Source organism: Rhamphochromis longiceps, linkage group LG12 (genome assembly GCF_057381845.1).
Source record: "Rhamphochromis longiceps isolate RC_006_pf linkage group LG12, R_longiceps_female_GT1.1, whole genome shotgun sequence".
In the NCBI taxonomy this organism is placed as follows: Eukaryota; Metazoa; Chordata; class Actinopteri; order Cichliformes; family Cichlidae; genus Rhamphochromis; species Rhamphochromis longiceps.
This window is the reverse complement of record NC_140568.1, coordinates 5,059,090-5,079,342: the sequence shown is the minus strand read 5'-3', so window position 1 is coordinate 5,079,342 and position 20,253 is coordinate 5,059,090. Positions and strand designations below refer to the sequence as shown.

The window sequence follows — 20,253 nt, the reverse complement described above, 5'->3', positions numbered from 1 at the left end:
ACTTTTAAAAACTCAAGTATAGGCTTATAAGGCCCTAAAGGTTAAAAACTACATTTTCCTGAAAAATGGCATCACTTCCAGTTTCAGGCAAGTAATGGTGGACATACAATAGTTCGCACTGACGTCTGTTCCAACCTAGGAAGTGTTGCAAACAGCTGATCGGATCCGCAAAGCGTCTCTGGAATATTGTGTTTTTGTTGCTGCAAGTGCTTTTTATGCGATTTTTGCAAAGCTATATTTAGAAGGACACCGTGACCTAGGACAAGCTAATTGCATAAGATGTAAATACAACTCCTCCGGTTTCATATGCAAAAAAATTATTGCACTACCTTATATGGTTCCAGTTCTACAGAAATCTAAAAATAGTTACGCAAAATGGAGCGTGCCCACTCTGACCGGTTTTAAAGGGTTAATTAGATTACTCTATGCAGATAAGCTACACAAAAACACCACTCTGTGTTGGAACAAGTAGTGATACTCTACCACAGAGAACGCAAACACCAAGTGACAGCGCCAGCCGCAGAGCAAGAATGTGGGAGGCACAATTCAAATTGGTATTCAAGTCAAATCATCTTTACTAACATAATCCTGGCACTCACAAATTCTTCAATGTCTTGTCTCCTTAGCACCTGGTGTGTTTTGGTTTAGGACCCAATGGCTTTTGGATAGAAGTTCCTTTTTAGTCTCTCTGTCCTTGCCCGGATGGTGTGGAACCTTCTGCCTGATTGCAGAAGTCGGTGGGTGCAATGTCAGCACATTGTCAACATTCCCAACACTGACATCATAATCAGTGTGTGCTAGTTATTGTGGGACAGCTACTCCTCCTGCACATTATGCTATCTGTACTGACATGTGATTATGACTTCATGTAAGCAGAAATTTAATCACCTCACATTTTCAAAATGACAGTACATGCTATGGACGTTTACGGTACAAAACATCATTCAAAGTACAAGAACAGGTTTGGCTCGTCATTCCAGTTCATCTAAGTCACTTTCCTAAGAGGAAACAGTTGTTTTGTTGTTTTTAACTAACCTGTAAATGAGTGGTACGCTCCTCCGGTATTTGTTGTTGAGATTTGGATGTTGGCCTCTGGGCACCTGCTGACTGGTTACCTGTATCCACAGATCCATATTTACCTGTTGAAACAAGTTTAAGGTGAGAATAATTTTAACTGACAGGTAAAAGTAACATGTCTCTGTAGCAGTCACCCTTAGATAATTAATCCAAAATATGCTCTGGAGAAAAGATTCAGAAACAGATTTCAGGCTTATCTGTCACATCTGAAAATGAATGAATATTTTCAGAAGCTAACCACAGACAATACCAGTGTCAGGAATGTTGAGATGCTGACTGTTATGACTAATTGATCAATATCAGAAACATTGAACACAGAGGAATGTCAGTAGGTGCCTCTAAGAACTCTGTTACAAGCTTATTTCATTCAACAACTAATAGAGTGGCTTCCAAGTTAGTTGACTGTTGTGTTATCAGTGTCTTGTGTTCAGTATTGCCACATCTCTTATGGCACATCAGCACCACACCAAGGCCTGTGCTGCTAGAAAAAACTCATCTGCATTACATCGGGCCCTGTGCTGTTGATTGAAGCCCTCTACACCACACTGGTGCATGTGCTAGCAGAAGCCCTCTGCTAACAAGCCACCAGGACCTGAGCTTCTGGCTGGAGCCTTACTTGCCATCCTAGGTCTGTGCAGCCTATTTAATTCAGCATCAACAATCATTGTGTGTTTTGGATAATGGCTTTTTTAATAACTTTACTTTACTTATTGGTTGTGGGGGACTTTGGGACACTCAGTTTTCCTACGACGAGCACATTTAACAGTGTCCTCATTCTGCAAGACATGGTCCCCAGATCTACATGCATCACTGCTGCTGTACATCCTGTACAATTTCCTTTTTTTTTTTTTTTTTTTTTTTTTTTTTGCCTGTCCCATTTGGTTCTTTAGCCATCAGAATTGTTGTCTGAAGACCAACAAGGATACCCAATGGATTTACTTTGCCAAATGGATCATCGTGGCATTGCCGTATTGGTCCATTTGGTCGATCTTTGTTTTTATTATTTATTATATTTTATTTTCAGATGTTACAGACGGGACAGACATGAGTGAGGGATAGGAAAGGGAGAAAGAAAGAGGAAGGAAAGGAAAAACAGAAGGGGAGAGGGACAGTGAGAAAGGGGGGGAGAAAAAAAAATAAAAATCTTCTGGATCACCTGTTGAGAGAAAAATAGAAAACAAGCAAAAAAAACAAAGCAACATACTAAACACAACACCATCGCATTAATCTAGCTAAGTGTAAACAGCAGTAAATACTAAATATTCAATGTTGTTGTGCAGCACGCAGGACAGATGTGCTTCGAAGTAGCGGCCAAGAAAGGTGTAATTTGGGTCTACGAGCAGTGAACACCCGTGTGCATACCTGTGTGGATCAGCGCGCTTGTATTCCAAAGGTTTCTCCATGTAACGATCTGCTAGGGAGTGTGGGGGGGCCACAGCCCCGTCCTCCAGGGTGTGAAGCGGGTATGGAGGAGATCAAAACTCCAGACATCCAGAGGCCCCCAGAACACAAGAGACCAAGGAAGACCAACAGAGGGGCAGCCGCGCCACTGTTCCAGTAAGAGCTGAGGAGAGTCCCAGATGAGGGTTCACTCAGCAGCCGTGGAGCAGAAGCCAGGGGGAGTTGCAGTGACGCGCCCATGAGCTCCGCCGGCCCCCAGCTGTGCCTGAGTGACCGAGCCCCAGGCCGAGAGGCCGGGGGCACCCCACCTCCGAAGGGGCCCGAGCGAGCCCCAGGCTCCAGGCCCCGATAAGCGGCCGCCAAGGAGTGAGCCGGTGTGTACCTGGACGCCCACCCCCAGACACAAAGAACCACCAACGCACCGACACCTGAGGGAGTCCGCCACCGGCAGGGGAAGTGGTGGTGGGTGGAGATAGGCCTCCAAACCTTGGAGGGCCTGAGGTGTCCCCAGAGAGGTGGCGTCTGATACCCAACCTGACATATAGACACAGACATACAGGCACACACAGACACAAACATTCATTCCCACCCTCATGCTCTCATGTGCACATTTAACAGTGTCCTCATTCTGCAAGACATGGTCCCCAGATCTACATGCATCACTGCTGCTGTACATCCTGTACAATTTCCAATGTATTGGGAACAGGACATGAATTTATCATTTGATCTACACAAAGATTTACCTCACCTTCAAAACCTTCTTGCTTTGTATGATTACAAAATTAGTTATGAAAAACAGTGCTTTGTTTCAACTTTTCCCATCATCATCAATAAGTAATGTTACAAAGCAGAGACTTCTGATTGTCATTCTACTGCTCTTATTTGGTAATGTGCAACCTAACCCAGGCCTTGAGCTGCAATGTAGTCAGACACCATCTGAATTTAAATCCTCACCTGGGCTGAAGATAGTTCATCTTAATGTGCGCAGTTTGTTATCCAAGATGGATATGATCAAGATTTGGGTTCAATCAAGAGATGCAGGTATTGTCCTCATTTCTGAAACCTTGTTGTCTAAATATATATCTGATGAACATACTAGCATGTCTGGATACAATATCTATTGTACCGATAGACTTAAGAAAGGTGGTGGTGTTGCTGCTTATGTTAAGTCAAAATTTGATGCTACAATCGTTCTATCAGAATCCAGTTGCAAACAATTGCAATTTTTGGCTCTGAATGTGAATATTGCAAGTGGTCTTCGCATAACAGTTGCTTGTTGCTATCGACCTCATTCTGCCTCCACAGAACCTCTGCCTTCTTTAAACCTTTTGCTGTCCAGACTAAATTATGGTGAGCTTGTTTTAGCTGGTGACTTTAAATGGGATTGGCTCAAAACTGTTTCAGATGATTTTAAATCTTTCTGTGATACTATCAATCTTACCCAGCTGGTCAGTTTACCCACTCGGTAGAATCTCCAAAGCCTCGAAAAGTCTACCTTGATTGATTTGATTTTGAAAAATGTTCCTCATAAATTTTGATCCTTGGGTGTCTTTTGTAACGACTTAAGTGACCACTGTGTTGTAGCTGTTATTAGAAATACTAAGGTGCCCGAGTCAAAACATTGTATTATTTTTAAAATAACTTTTAAAAATTTTAATGAGCAAGCATTTTATCATGATTTCTCAAACTATGGCTGGAAGAAATAGGATTGATCCCTGATGTAGAATTAGCATGGGCATTCTTTAGGGATGGGTTTATGCAAATTGTGAATAAACATGCTCCATTTTAAGGTGCATTTAAAATCCAGGAGGGCATGGAGCTACCTGCCAGAGAGCAGCAGGTAAGCGCATAGCCCCTCCTGATAGCCCTCAATGTCTACATGTATTTAAAATTGAGACGCCAGGGGTGAGGTTGTACACCCTGATGGTCTTTTGGATTCCGTGTAGCGTGCCCACTCCCAAGGTCCTATATGTATGTGTTATGAGAGTGTGAGTAATGATAATGTCTAAGTTGTGAGATAAAATTGAGGCACAGGCAGCCAGAAGGGGACAGAGGGGGTGGATGCCTCCCCTGCACCCTGGTGACACACCCTTACCCCAAGGCCCTACATGTGTGGGTGATTGTGGTGGAGCTGGAAGAGGGAGACAGCTGGAGGTGGGGAGGGAGGGAAGGGAGGGGCAAGTGAGGGGCAAGTGACCCCTCCCTGGGGCCAGCTCCCCTGCTGACCCCAGTAGGCATCCCCATACTCCGCAACCCGCTAGGGAAAGGGGGCCCGGGCCCATCCGGACCGGGGCCCAGTACAGCAGCGCCGCCTGACCCCACAGAGCCCAGGACAGGCCACCCGACCCCACCACAGGAAAAAGGCACCCACCCCGTCATCCACTCATCTTGCAGACTACACAAGACAATAGACGCCCAGGCTGAGATCTTCCTCCACCTCTCCTGTATCTCCCCCTCCTGCAGAGAGAGTTCCTGAAGAGAGGAGAGCTCCTGCAAGATGTAACAACCTCCCCCACCAGTTGAAGAGCCCCCCAGGTGGTTCGATGCACTGGTGGCACCCTGGGCCAAGGCTTGGCCGCCAAACACCCAACCGCCCACAACCCCGGCAACACACCAACCAGGACCCAAGCCCCCGAGGCCCAGCCAGGGCCCCAGCCCAGAGACGGAGCGCCCCCAGAACCTCACGCCCGGGTTGAGCCCTCCAAGGAAGATGCTCCTGGGGAACCCCCCGACGCCCCAAGCCTGTCCCTACCCCCACACCAATCACAACATCTTTACTCGCATCTTCAACAGATCCCTGGAGCTGTGTGAAGTTCCCTCCTGCTTCAAATGCTCCACCATCATCCCTGTTCCCAAGAAACCCACTATCACAGGACTGAATGACTACAGACCTGTCGTCTTGACGTCTGTGGTCATGAAATCCTTCGAACGACTGGTGTTAGCCCATCTGAAAGACATTACAGGCCACCAACTGGACCCTCTGCAGTTTGCCTACCGGGCAAACAGGTCGGTGGATGATGCAGTGAACATGGGGCTGCATTACATCCTGCAACACCTTGACCGCCCGGGAACTTATGCCAGAGTCGTGTTTGTGGACTTTAGTTCGGCTTTTAACACCATTGTGCCTGAACTTCTCTCCTCCAAACTCTCCCAGCTCAGCGTGTCACCAGCTACCTGTCAGTGGATCACCAGCTTCCTGACAGATAGAAAACAACAAGTGAGGCTGGGGGAGATCACCTCTGAAACTCGGTCCCTCAGTATTGGTGCCCCTCAAGGATGTGTCCTCTCACCACTACTGTTCTCCCTCTACACTAACGATTGCACCTCCAATAACTCGGCTGTTAAACTCCTAAAGTTTGCAGATGACACCACTGTCATTGGCCTCATTCAGGATGGTGATGAGTCTGCATACCGGCAGGAAGTTGAGCGGCTGGTACTCTGGTGCAGTCAGCAAATCTTGAGCTGAACACTCTTAAAACTGTAGAGATGACAGTGGACCTCAGGAGACATCCCTCAACTCTGCTCCCCCTCACCATATCAGACAGCCCTGTGTCGACTGTGAAGATCTTCAAGTTCCTGGGTACCACCATCTCCCAGGACCTGAAGTGGGAGACCAACATCAACTCCATCCTCAAAAAGACCGAGCAGAGGATGTACTTCCTGAGCCAACTGGACAAGTACAGTCTTCCACAGGAGCTGCTGATCCAGTTCTACACTGCGGTCATTGAGTCTGTCCTGTGCTCCTCCATCACAGTCTGGTATGTATCAGCCACTAAACAGGACAGGAGCAGACTGCAGCGGACTGTACGGGCAGCAGAAAGGATCATCGGCGCCCCCCTGCCCTCCATCCAGGATCTGTACATCTCAAGAACCAGGAAACGGGCAGGGAAAATCATCACAGACCCCTCACACCCTGGACACAGACTTTTTGATCTGCTGCCCTCTGGCAGACGGTACAGAAGCCTGCAGACCAGGACCACCGGACACAGGAACAGTTTCTTTCCCCTCGCCATCTCCCTTCTTAACAGTTGACCTGTCACACTGCTCCCACTGCCAGACTGCAGCTGCACCTTATGTACATTTTGTAGTATTCATTCCACCTCATTTCATTTCTGTATTTTATATATATAAGTTTAGATTAGTTATTTATAGTTGGTTTACACAGCTTTTTGTATGTATGTGTAATGTGTGTATATAGACACGTGTGTGTGTGTGTGTGTGTGTGTGTGTGAGTGATTTACATTGCTGTGCTTGAGAGCCACCATCTGCCAGAACCAAATTCCCTGTATGTGTCTGTGCATATACTTGGCCAATAAACACGATTCTGATTCTGATTCTGATTCTGAAATCCGCTTCCCATTTTGCAATAGGAAGTGATATTGATTCATCTGTTTTAGAAAACATTCTGTATATTTTGGAAAGTAATTTCAGTGTTTTAAGAGTAAGAAATTGTACCACACTTGATGGTGTTTGTAGTTCAGCTTGACCGGATTTAAATTTCTTTTTTACTATGGATTTAATTTGTTGATATTCTAAAAATCTTTTCTTGTTGATCCCATATTGTGTAACTAGTCTGTCAAATGGAATAAATTCTGTTCCTTCTAATATATTTTCTAAGTATATGATTCCTTTACCACTCCAATCTGGAAATTTTATCATATTATTGTTTTGTATATGTCAGGGTTGTTCCAGATAGGTGTATGTTTGCATCGGATTAAGGAAGACTGTCAATTTCAGAAACTCCCACCATGCTGTCAGAGAAGAGCTGATGTTGACGCTTTTGAAGCATTCATGTCATTGGATGTTTGAGCTGATAAATGGTAGGTCTGAAATCTCTAGATTATTGCAAAGTGCTTGTTCTACATCTAGCCAAGGTTCATCTGAGAAGGTATGTTTGAGCCATCTTGAGATAAATTGAAGCCTGTTGGCTAAGAAGTAGTGCTGAAAGTTAAGTAGTTCTAAGTCTCCTTTATCCTTGGTCTTTTGTGCTTATACATGGGGGTTTATCTTTCCAAAGGAATTTGGACATATATGAATCTAGAGATCTGAACCAATCTTGTGGCGGTTTAGTTGGGATCATTGAGAATAAATAATTTATTTTTGGTAAGACCATCATTTTTATAGTGGCAACCCTTCCCATGAGTGATATGGGTAGACATTTCCATTTAGCCAGTTCGCCTTCTATTTTCTTTAAAAGTGGGATATGGTTTAATTTAGTTAGATGTGCAAGCTTGGGAGAAACATTAATACCTAAATATGTTATATTTCCCGATTGTAGTGGTGTAGAGGATGAATTATGGAAGGAGCAACTAATCGGAAGGACTTTAGATTTTGACCAGTTAATTGAGTAATCTGATATTCCTGCGAAAGAGTTTATCAATGCAATTACCCCAGAGAGATTGGTTTGTGAGTTTTGGAGAAAAGTAACACATCATCCGCATAAAGGCTGATTTTATGTTCCACGTTCTTGCATTTTATGCCCTTAATTACTGTATTCTGTATAATTGCTGCTGCTAGTGGTTCAATAAAAATTGCAAACAGTGAAGGGGAGAGTGGGCATCCATGCCTGGTGCCCCTCAGGAGACAGAAGCTAGGGGATATTTGGTCATTTGTTTTGACACAAGCTGTTGGGGAATTATATAATATTTTTCAACCAGTTAATGAAAGAGGTTCCAAAACCACATTTGTGTAAAGTTGTGAATAGAAATGTCGAATTAACTCTGTCAAACGCTTTTTCTGCATCTAAAGAAAATATGTTTATATTTCGATGTTTTTACTGTATGAGTAGTCTATCAAATTAAGTAATCTACCTGTATTTGTTGATGAGTGCCTGCCTTTTATGAAACCAGTTTGGTCAGGATGAATTAAGAGGGGGGTTATTTTCTCTAGTCTCTTTGAGAGAGCTTTGCAGATTATTTTAAGGTCTACATTTATAAGGGATATTGGATTGAGGGATATACAGGGTCTTTGCCTGGTTTTAGCAGTAGATTAATGTTTGCAGAATTTATATTTGATGGAAGTCTGCCCATTTCTTTCATTTCTAACAATATTCTGTAAAAAAAATGGGGCTAGAATCGTCCAGAATTCTTTGTAGAATTCTGCAGGAAAGCCGTCTGGACCTGGAGCCTTATTATTGGGCGTACATATCAGGGCTTCCTGGAGTTCACCAGGCATCAGTGGGGAATCCAGTGCCATTGCTTGAGTGTCTAATAATTTTGAAAGAGTTATGTTGTCCAAAAACTGATCAATTTCGTTTGTAGATGGATTTATTTGTGGTGAATACAACGTTTTTTAGAAATCCCTGAAAATGTTGTTTATTTGTTTCGGGTCACATATTGTGTTCCCAGATGAATCTTGAACAGCACATATAGTTGTTTTTTCTTTATTTACTTTTAGCTGGTTTGCTAGAAATTTACCGGATTTATTACCATGTTCATAATTTTGTAAGCGTAGTCTTTGTACTAAGAATTTTTTTTAAACAATTATCTCGTTTAATTCTAGTTTTGTTTTGCGTATTGTGTGCAATGTTTCCTGATCTTGGTGGGACACGTAGGCTTCTTCTAGTGATTTGAGGGTTTTTTCTAATTCCTGAATATTTTTTGTTTTCTTTTTTCTTTTTATGTGATGAGAAAGAAATTATTTTACCTCTCATCACAGCTTTCCCTGCTTCCCATAGAACAGAAGCTGATGTTCCGGGAGTGTCATTATAGTCTAAATATGAAGTCCACTCTTTTTTAAAATATTTTATAGAGTCTTCATCTTTAAGTAGTGATATATTAAATCTCCAGATTTGACTTGGCGTAGTATTATTCTTGTGCATTAGTGTTAAAGATACAGGACCATGATCGCTGACAGCTATAGGGTGAATCTCAGTGTCTGAAATGTCGCTCAGCAGTGAGCTGCTGACCAAAAAATAATCCAGACGAGAGTAGGAGTGATGAACTTGTGAGGAAAAAGTATATTCTTTACTGGTGGGGTGAAGGGAGTGCCATGCATCGCAAAGACCAAAGTCGCTCATATACTCTTTGATTATATTTGTGGACTGCCAATTACGCTGAGTTCCTGCTGTATTGAGCCTATCCATTTCTTCATTTAGTCCAAGGTTGAGGTCGCCTCCAAGAACAAGTGTGCCATCTAAGTGTTCAGAGAGTGCACTGAAAAAACCGTGAAAGAATGAGGGATCATCAACATTTGGACCATATACACTTTCAATACATAGCTTTTTATCAAGTATAGATAGTTTAATGATTAAGAATCTGCCCTCTGGATCTATAACTGTATCGAGTACTGTGAAATTAATATTTTTATGTATTAAAATTGCTACTCCCCTTTGTCTAGAATTATAACAAGCTGAGAACACATTAGGAAACTCAGGTGTTTTAAGTTCATTCAAACCTCTAAGAGGTCTGTGGGTCTCTTGTAAAATGACAACATCTGCCTGTAGTTTTTTGAGTTGGTTAAATATTTTTAACCTCTTTTCTCTGGAGCCAGCTCCATTTATATTCCATGTAATGAACCTCAGTGTACCCATAGATGTGTTTGTATAACTAGGGGGATACGCTTTGTGTGTTGCTTAAACAGGTGGAGAGAATACATCAGAAGGAGAGAGAGAGAAAAAAAAAGTGTGGCGAGATGCTCCCTGAGTCTGACTATGTGTGCATATTTACTAATATGAGTACGCTTGACTTAAGTATGCTATATGTCTGTGTGCGCTGTCTGACTGATGTAAATGTGCTGCCGTTGACCGCATGACTGTGCGTGAACATTTTCAGTGAGACAGTTGTTACGTTCTTAGTCTATGCGAGTATTGAACGCAACAAGAAGTTGGCCCACTCACACACCACCCAAGCAAGAACACCAACAACAATATTTTTTTAAAGTGCTAAGCAGCCATTTATTTTCTTCAGCAGTGAGCAGTGCCAAAAATAACAAACAAAACTCCCTAATGGTCCCTGCGCTTTCCTACACAAAATGAAAACCAAACAAAAGACAATTCACTTACCTAACTTTCTAAATGAAAAACAGGAGAAAACTTAATCAACAAAAATGGCTTCTCACGCCTACTAGGCTGCTGCAGTGAAGGATATATACAAGGAGAACAAAATACACGATTGCTACTTGACAAATCTATTTACAGCTATTTACAAAATTGAAGTACTAACACCAGACACAAACACACACACGAGGTTATACTTGCAAATCACTTTGTCAAAGAAGCTCTACACAGCAACGAATCAAAACACAGGTTCTTTGTTGGATGGTGGCGGTTAGGAGAGAGGAGGGCCAGGTGGCTGTCATCTGGTAGTTAAATACTGGAGGTGATTAGCCAATTATCCAATCCAAGGACAGGAAGAGACTCCACCCAGCTACTCAGCAGGCACGCCCAGGTGTCCACCTCCTAAGAGAGAAAAGGGGAAGAAACCCACAGCCATTCTCTGGTGGGAGGAGTCACACATAAAGAAAACACAACATTGGATCATAACACAGTTTTCCTGTGCTCAGTGTCGCGTCATACCCTCAGAATTATGCCCGTGTGTTTCAGTTCTCTCTTGCCAGTATTCTTTGTTCAGTTCATTTTTTGTTTTCTCCAGCAATAAAGCTGAGATTTTGAGTTACAATTCTGTGTTCAAGTCCTGCGTTTGGATCCTCATCTCGGCCTACCCGCACACAGAGCCCTGACACCGGGAGGCCGTTCCTCCCAATCACGCCCCTCCAGGTCTCCCTGTCATTGCCCACGTGAGCATTGAAGTCCCCCAGTAGAACAATAGAGTCCCCAGAAGGACCACCCTCCAGTGCCCAACCCAGGGACTCCAAGAAGGCTGGGTACTCTGAACTGCCACTTGGCACATAATCACAGATAATGGTCAGGACCCATTCCCTGAACCAAAGATGAATGGAACAAACCCTCTCGTCCACTGGTATAAACCCCAACATACAGGCAGTAAGCCGAGCGGACATAACCCCAGCCCGCTACCTTTCACCAGGCACAACTCCAGACTGAGACTGAGTCCAGCCCCTCTCCAAGAGAGTGGTTCCAGAGCACAGGCCGTGCGTCGAGGTGAGCCCGATTATATAGAGCCAGTACTTCTCAACCTCAAGCCCTAACTCAGCTCCTTCCCCACCACAGAGGTGACATTCAATGTCCCAATTGTCAGTCTTGGTAACCGGGGATCAGTCCGCCAGGAACTCCAATCCTGGCCGCCGCCCAGCTCACAATGCACCGGACCCCTACGGTGCCTCCTGCAGTTTGTGGGCTTGCAGGAAGATGTGCCCATGTCCCTTTTTCGAGCTATGCACGGCCTGGCCCCATGGACTAAGGCCCGGTCGCCAGATGCTCGCCCTCAGGCACCCTCCGCAGGCCTGGCTTCAGGGCAAGGCCTTATTAACCCTGTCCTGGTCAGGGTAAACTGTTCCCTCGATTGTCTTGTCATAGGGGTCTTCTTAATCACTCTTTGTGTGGTCCCTCAACCAGGACCAATTTTTCAAGGAAAACCGTACCAGGGGGCAAAAAGCCCCCTGTAAACATAGCCCCTAGGATTCCTGGGACATGCAAACCCTTCCATCACAATAAAGTAGCGATGCGCAGAGACTGCCTGGACCTTGTCTGGCAATGGAACCACACTCTCTGCGGAAATACAATTTCCCAGGAACTATAGGACTGGCAAACAAAACTGACATTTTGACAGGTTAATGATTATGCCATGTGCTGCCAATCTCTGAAAAACCTGATGCAAGTTCAACATGTCCTGTCCCTCCGAACTGTGCTGCCAATCTCTGAAAAACCTGATGCAAGTTCAACATGTCCTGTCCCTCCGAACTGCTGGCTACCACTATATCATCTAGATCACAGATGTCAAACTCCAGGCCTCGAGGGCCATTGTCCTACAGGATATAGATGTGTTCTTGATACAACACAGCTGATTTAAATGGCCAAATTACCTCCTCAACAAGCCTTGAAGTTCTCGAGAAGCCTGGTGTTGAACTAATCATTTGATTCTGGTGTGTTGACCCAGGGCGAGATCTAAAACCTGCAGGACACCTGCCCTAGAGGCCTGGAGTTCGACACCCCTTCAGGCCAAAAGGCATGCGTAAAAGCTTGAAAAGGCCGAATGGAGTAATGACAGCAGTTTTGGGGAAATCTTAAGCGTGCACGGGAACCTGGTGATACCTCCGTACCAAATCAATCTTAGAAAAAAAATGCAGTCTCAGGTTGATAGGTTTGTATTGTTGATTGTCATTTATGCTTAGAAATATTTACTCATATATGCTTAGAAGTATATAATCATTGGTGGATTGAAAGAATGTCTCATCCTAAAGAGGTCTGTATTAACTCTGTGTAGCTGTAGAAGGGACTGCATACATTCCTCAGAGTGTCCTTGGTATAAACCACATACTCCCTAGGAGAGTTTATCCTTGATTTATGGTATAGCAAGCACACGTATATCTGTTTAAGTATAAGAGCCTTTTGTTAGATGGACCTAGACGTCCTGGCACCAGCTTTGGGGAGTCTTCACAGGGTCACATCTTGACCACACACACACACACACACACACACACACACACACACACACACACACACACACACACAGGCAAGGTACTCTTTGTGTGTATGTAGACGTCATATGTTAATGAACCTATGCATATTCATGTAACCTCAATAAAAGGACAGTGGTACGGGAGAACGGACGAGAGCAATTGGAGCCAAGCGAAGGAACGGCGTTTGTCCGGTTCTCTCCCGTGCACGAGTAACATGAAGAAATTCACCTACTTCATGTCTAGCTTTGCGGTGTAATTATATTGCCTTCAACGTTCCAGCAAATAGGTTTATGCTACAAACCTATCACAGGTATATGGGCAATGTGAGATGTGAAAAATGAAATTACACGAAGTGCCTAAATGCTATGCTTTATATTAACCAAAGTGTCATATAACCATATAGTCTAGTATGGGGCGACCGTGGTTCAGGGGATTGGGAAGCTCATCTGTAACCGGAAGGTTGCCGGTTCGATCCCCCTGCTCTCTGTCCTGGTCATTGTGTCCTTGGGCAAGACGCTTTACCCTACCGCCTACTGGTGTTGGTCAGAGGGGCCGATGGCGTGATATCGCAGCCTTGCTTCTGTCAGTTTGCCCCAGGCCAGCTGTGCCTCCATCAGTGTGTGAATGAATAGTGGAATTGTAAAGCGCTTTGGGTGCCTAGACAAGCACTATATAAATGCAATCCATTATTATTAAATTGACATGGCCCCTGAGAAGGCCTTAGACCACATGTCCTTTAGTGATAGAAATGTCCGAGACTCTTGCCCACGCTTGTCTGCAGAAGTTGATAACAGGGAACCATCTGCCAGTGGAAATTTACTAGAATGGAGTAGGGAAGGGGTTGCAGCCTCGCTGGAGCTGAGAAAAGATGCTTTGCAGCTAATAGAAAATAACCTCAGAGTACACCATGCAACGTTACTACTGAATGCTTGTGTAACACTGTTGTTTAGACTAGTGTGGGAGAGTCTGTAATAAAACTGTCGTCATTTAGAGACCTGTTGTAGTGTGCCGTGCAGGACGTATCTCCGGAGATACGTCCTTTGCCTCAGTGAGGGCAGTCAGTGATTAAACAGTGGTACACCAGACAAACCATTCAACATCGAAGTGGAAGAGTTTACAGTTTATTGTACTTTAATGATCACATATCATGAAAAAGCTGTGAAATTTTAAGTTACTGTAACAGGCTATTTTAAATGTTTAAAACGTACCACCACCCCTGCAAAGAATGAAAATATGAAAAGATAACCATCTTTTTTAAAAACATGGTCTATCAAGTCAAAATGAGCCAAAATTGAAAACAAATCAAATAAAGTATTATCAATCAATGAATCAAATTGGTCATTAGATATCAGACAGTCATGTCCCCAATCACAGATGTGAGACTTGGTCTCCACCTCATTCTCTTATTTGGCTTATAATACCAAATTGTGTATCAGATTATGAAGGACTTTATTATGAATTGACAGTGATATTTCTTCAATGAATGGATGTTCTGACCGCTCTGTGTTTTATTTGAGTGCAGGTCTGTTTCAGACAGACTCACGTGGTCTCTTTTTAACATCTGTTGAATTTGTAGACAGAAGAATGCAGCGAATATGTGGTATCAGATGGAAGTAATATTCACATTTCTTTATGATTCCTGATTCTTTTCTGATGTGATGGAATGTAGAATAAGATGAACAAACAGACTGGGGAGGACCTCTGATAGATGTTTATATATCAAATAAAAGCAATATTTTTCTGTTTGATGAATACACAAGAAAAAGGTTTTCTTCTTTCCTAACACACTACCAACTCAGATTTTTCACTAGATATGGTGTCTAATTCAACAATAGACCTTTTTCAGACAGTATTTTAGGATTTTTCTCTAATCGATCTGTTTTTCTATGAAGTCATCTCCAAAGTCAAGCATTTTTCTGAGCGCACTAAGAATCAGTGTGTCAACATCCTCATTCATGTCAATTTCATTGCTGTAATTTTTCACAGGAAAGATGCAGTTCATTGGGATTCCCACCGCAGCGCTGAACTCTTCCATCTGAGTGTTAAAGAAACACCACGTCATTTTCAGGTTTTGTGCTCTTCCATCACAGTACAGTACACTACACAATACATCACATGTATGTCTGTACATACTTAAACATGCTCACCTTCTTCTTCACATATTTGCTCTTATACACGTTCTTCAGGTTCTTCTCAGTTTCAGGACAGGCCTCGTCGATTTTGGTAATCATCGCCATTTGAGGAATCCCTGGAAACCGAAACACTCATTCACACCATAAAAATCCTTATGTAAATTTTTAATTTCTGCTGTTTTATTTCTGCAGTCCTACTTTTTTGAGGATTTAAACGTGGTTAAAAATAAGATTACTGAGATGTATTCATTTGACTTTTTTTAATAGCAGTATTACAGAGGCAAAATCTCAAACTTGTAGGGTTGTTTGCCATATACTCCATACTTCCAGTCTTTTATATACTCAAAAATACCATGTGCTAATTAATAAGCAAGAAAATTTTTCCAGCTGCTCTCTTTAGGGTTTGCTGCAGTGGATCATCTGCCTCCATCTTCTCTTACCCCAGCATCCTCTTCTATCACACCAGGTCTCTGAGTGTCCTTTACTACATTAATGAACCTTTCCTGCCTGGCAGCTCCATCTTCATCATCCTTGTCCAGTATATCCACTCTCCCTCCTCTCTACATGTTCAAACCATCTCAGCAGTACAGAGTATTACACAGTAAGATATGTACAGTACAGACCCCAGTGTGTGCATGTCTGCATGTGTACATTCAATATATCATGGAATCTTTGTCTATAGGGGCCCGTGGCTCAGGGGGTTGGGAATCGCATCTGTAACCGGAAGGTCGCCGGTTCGATCCCTGGGCTCTCTGTCCTGGTCGTTGTGTCCCTGGGCAAGACACTTTACCCTACCGCCTACTGGTGTTGGCCAGAGGGGCCGATGGCGCGATATGGCAGCCTCGCTTCTGTCAGTCTGCCCCAGGGCAGCTGTGGCTACAACCGTAGCTGCCTCCACCAGTGTATGAATGTGAGAGTGAATGAATAGTGGTATTGCAAAGTGCTTTGGGTGCCTTGAAAAGCGCTATATAAATCCAATCCATTATTATTATAACTGGCTAAAATGTTTCTTAAAACTGCTTTAACTTTTCTGTCATCAAACTGAAACCATATTTGGCAGAATTGTGTTAGACAGATTTAGATCAGTGACCGGCTGCACTGTTAGAACAACCTAATATGAGATCTTACCCAGGTCGCTGGCTGTTTGTCTCACACTATTCATCTTCTGCAGAACTGATTGCTTGATTTCTGATGCATTGGCAGAAAGCACACAGACCAGAACATGAACTCTATCATCTGCATAGGGGTTGTCGTTGTAGCCAGGATCTCTTGGTGACAGTGGAGCCACCGGGTTGAACTGGAAGCAGTAAAAAACATTGAAATTCAATCCAGTTTTAAGCCCTTTAAAAATAAGTAAAGATGATCTGCCACAATGCAGGCTGTTTGGAGTTAGATATGGGAGCTTTTTTATAATGTTATTCATACATTACATACATTGATGGTTTAAGTTTATTTAAAGTGTGTTGAGGATGGTAAATGGATGGTTAGGACTGATTCTTTTAAAGTGCATGCAGACTGCAGGAGCCAGGGAATGAACCACTAATCTTCTGATCAGTAGATGACCTGCTCCACCTCATGAGCTACAATCACCTCATTTGTAGTTACAGTTTAACTGCACTGAGGTCTGAGTGTAGTGCCCAAGGTAAGTACTAATATGCGGAAAACACCTGAAGCATCACATTGAATAAAATGACTGGCCATACCTTATGACCCTCCCTCACATGACCCTTCATGGCCAGTTCAATGTCATGAGGATGAACACCAGAGTTAGTCCCCTCCTCCAGGCCCATGATGTCATTGAAGACCACAGGGTAATATGTAGCGGAGCTTCCTCTTCCTGTTTTTGGCATTTTATGAGTTTCAAACTGAAAGAGAAACAGATCATATGTTAGTTTGTTTTGACAGAAAAGTCTTATGTTCCCTCTTTCTGTTTCAGCTGTTACTCCAGTTTCTCTTGTCTCCTTCTGTTTTTTCTCCCTCTCTTTGTCCATGTGACTCACGGTCACTTCTTCCTGCCCTATGTCATGTTGTCCTAACATCTCTTGGGTTTTTCATACTCTCTATTCAGTTTTCTGTCACCTAATGTTCCCACCTTTTTGTTTCCCCTCCTTGGCTCATTCTGTCACTTCAGTTTTGTTTATACATCACAACTTTTAAAGAGTAGTCTGAGGCACTTTGTACTGTAAATTCTAAAATATCAGAGAAGGAGAATCCCAATGATTCATTTTTTTTAAAGTAAAGTTTTAAAACAAAAACAAACACAACTTGAATAAATAGTGAGCTGAAGTGTTGAAGTTTTCTTACCTTTATGGTGAAACTTCTGTCAGAGGTGGTTGCACTGGCCAAAGCAGGAATTCCGATTCGTCCTCGGAGGACAGTGCTGACAGAGTTGATGAAGCTGGACTTTCCACATCCGACAGGTCCATGCAGAAGAACTCGGAGATGGCTGATTTGTCTGTTTTCTGGCCTGTATTCTCTCACATACTTAAGATCTCTGTTGTTGTTTCTGTTCAAAAGAACAAACTTACATGATCTAGATTTCTGGATTTTACTTTTTTTTTGTTCCAAAAGTCTAATAGACTCTAGTTTCTTCATGTTAACACAATACATGCTTCCCTCGGGCAGCATCAGTAGCATACATTTTCACTTCTATGCTGATGATACCTAATGCTCCCATCTGTCCATGACGCCAGATAACACACACCAATTAGTTAAACTGCAAGAATGCATTGAAGGTGTAAAGACCTGGATGGCCTCTAACTTTCTTCTTCTAAATTAAGAGAAAACTGATGTTATTGTACTCAGCCCTAAAAGTTAATTGAAAGTGAATAATGCTGCAGCACGAGTACTGAGTACTGAATTTTTTTTTTTTTGCTCTAGGAGTAGGCGGACACATCTTTCACCCTCTCCCTCCCTTATCTTCCCCGCTGCTGCTTGTATGTCTTTGTCTAGTCTCGTCTAACTCTAACCCTCACAGAGTTTCTCAGTCTTGTTTTCTAAAACCTAAAGAATTATGGATTTGATCAACTGTTCCCGTAAAGAAATTGACACCCTCCTGGGCTTGGGAGAGCCTGATTGTCCCAATTGTTCACTTATGCGGCTATCCCACTAATGCCAGCTGAAGGCCTGCCAAGGTCAAAGCTGACTGGAACAACAAATTCTTCCCACGATAACAGGATTGTTGCCTCCTTCAAGGCCACCTGGGTCCACTGGAGAATGTTGACCTTTGCTTAACCGGGCATGGTGGCACTTTCTCTCAGCTGAACATGGGATACACACACACACACACACACACACACACACACACACATGCACAAAACATGTACACTGATACTGATACGCACCCTCCCTCCCCCAAATCCAACGCCTCCTCCCATCCGATGTGGACAGCGGAACAGCTGGAGGTGCAATCGAAATTTGCAGCAGTCCCAAATCCAGCTGTACACACTGAAATATTCCCCCATGTTGCTTGTATGTGTTTTATTGTGTTATGGTGTGTTGATATCTGTGCATTCCTGGAATAACCTTTTGTGTTACACATTTCGATGTTTTTTTTTCCCTTGCTACCTAGCCTAACCTGTCTCCCCAATGTGATGTTTGTGCATTGTATGTACAGTCAGCAAGGTCTGTCATCTCGGTTGTGAGCAACTGCAACTGACAAATAAAGACTATCTCATCTCATTACAGAGAGAGCAGATTTTTCCTGTATTGGAGAATTGAATTGAATTGAATTGAATTCAAAATCCTGCTTCTCACATACAAGGTCTTAAATAATCAGGCCCCATCTTATCTTAATGACCTTGTAGTACCATATCACCCTATTAGAGCACTTCGCTCTCACACTGCAGGCCTACTTCAATTTCAATTTCAATTTCAATTTTATTTCTATAGCACATTTAAAAGTCACAAGTACAACAAAGTGCTTCACAAACGAACCATACTTGCAATTTACTTGTTGTTCCTAGAGTATTTAAAAGTAGAATGGGAGGGAGAGCCTTCAGTTTTCAGGCCCCTCTTCTGTGGAACCAGCTTCCAGTTTGGATTCGGGAGACAGACACTATCTCTACTTTTAAGATTATCCAGTTTTAATGGCCACCTTGTAAAATATTCTTTGCACTTTCCCAGCATTTCACGGCGCTGCATTTAAAGAGGATGAGAGGAGTAGCTGTAATTGGTAGGTAGTGATGTTTAGCTGGTTCCAGTCATTTTCCAGTATCAATGGATTTAAATAAAAGAAGACTCACCCCCAAGAAACTCTCCTCCATGGTTCAGCCAGAGCTGAAGGGAAGAGAGAAGAAACAAATTCATTATCCTCATTCAAAGAGAATAATCATGGTATTTTATCATAATAAAATTAATACTTTTCAGAAATCATCTGACTCGCAGAGAAAAGCTGGGATCACAGGTTTAGGAGAGAGAAAAACATGTAGTGAACATACATAAAACACTGGAAAGCAACACTTTGAAGACAAGCCTATACAAACAATTCATGTTCATGAATATATTGTCACTGTCCCTGTATCTGCCCGGCCATCTCAGTAAGGCTACAGGGTACATAGTTTGTAGGGTTTTTTTTTTTTTTTGGGGGGGGGGGGGGGTTCTCTCGCTCACTATTTCTCTCCTGTCTCCTTTTTGTCTGTGTGGAACTCACTGTTGACTTCCTCTTTTGCCCACCACACCTGCAAGCAGTTATTCACCTGTCATTATCCTGCTACTCCCAGGCAATATTTAAGACAGTGAATTTAAAGCAGTGGCTCAGTGCTTCTCGTTACTGGAATGCGTGGGCTGGCTCAAACCTTCTCTTATGTTTCCTTGTGAAATTCCTGGTCTTGATCTGTCGTCTGTTTTGTATATAGATTTCCTAGTTCCATCCCTGATTCTCATCCCTGGATTTCCCAGCCCGTTCTCACTCCCGGGGCATAGTATACTGACATTTTGTCACGTCCCGCGGCGTTCCTGAGTTTGTTATGGTCCAAGCTGGGTTATGGCTGAATTCCAGTGGAATGACGGTCCCCCGGTAGTAGACGTTCCAGCCATATATTCCAAACCTAACCTTATCCCTAACCCTAACAATCACCTTATTCCTAACATTAACCAGCAGTTAAAT

The 20,253-nt window shown here is 43.1% G+C and overlaps 1 protein-coding gene across 1 annotated transcript; it reads right to left on the bottom strand.

Annotated features, from left to right (window-relative positions):
- Positions 1-14,881: 14,881 nt before the first annotated feature.
- Positions 14,882-19,850, bottom strand: LOC146656670 (interferon-induced protein 44-like). The gene is made up of 7 exons (XM_085425765.1): positions 19,844-19,850; positions 19,391-19,424; positions 17,451-17,652; positions 16,850-17,011; positions 16,275-16,443; positions 15,162-15,262; positions 14,882-15,049 (listed from the first exon to the last, which is right to left on the bottom strand). Exons 1-7 carry the CDS (start codon positions 19,848-19,850, stop codon positions 14,882-14,884), a joined length of 843 nt encoding a protein of 280 aa, XP_085281891.1.
- Between the last annotated feature and the right edge of the window lie 403 nt (positions 19,851-20,253).

Excerpts from the sequence above, each read along its gene's own strand:
- LOC146656670 (XM_085425765.1), bottom strand. Across the intron at positions 15,263-16,274 it reads ACAAACAGCCAGCGACCTGG|GGATTCCTCAAATGGCGATG; the intron begins GTAAGATCTCAT and ends TTCGGTTTCCAG. Across the intron at positions 15,050-15,161 it reads GCAAATATGTGAAGAAGAAG|ATGGAAGAGTTCAGCGCTGC; the intron begins GTGAGCATGTTT and ends TTTAACACTCAG.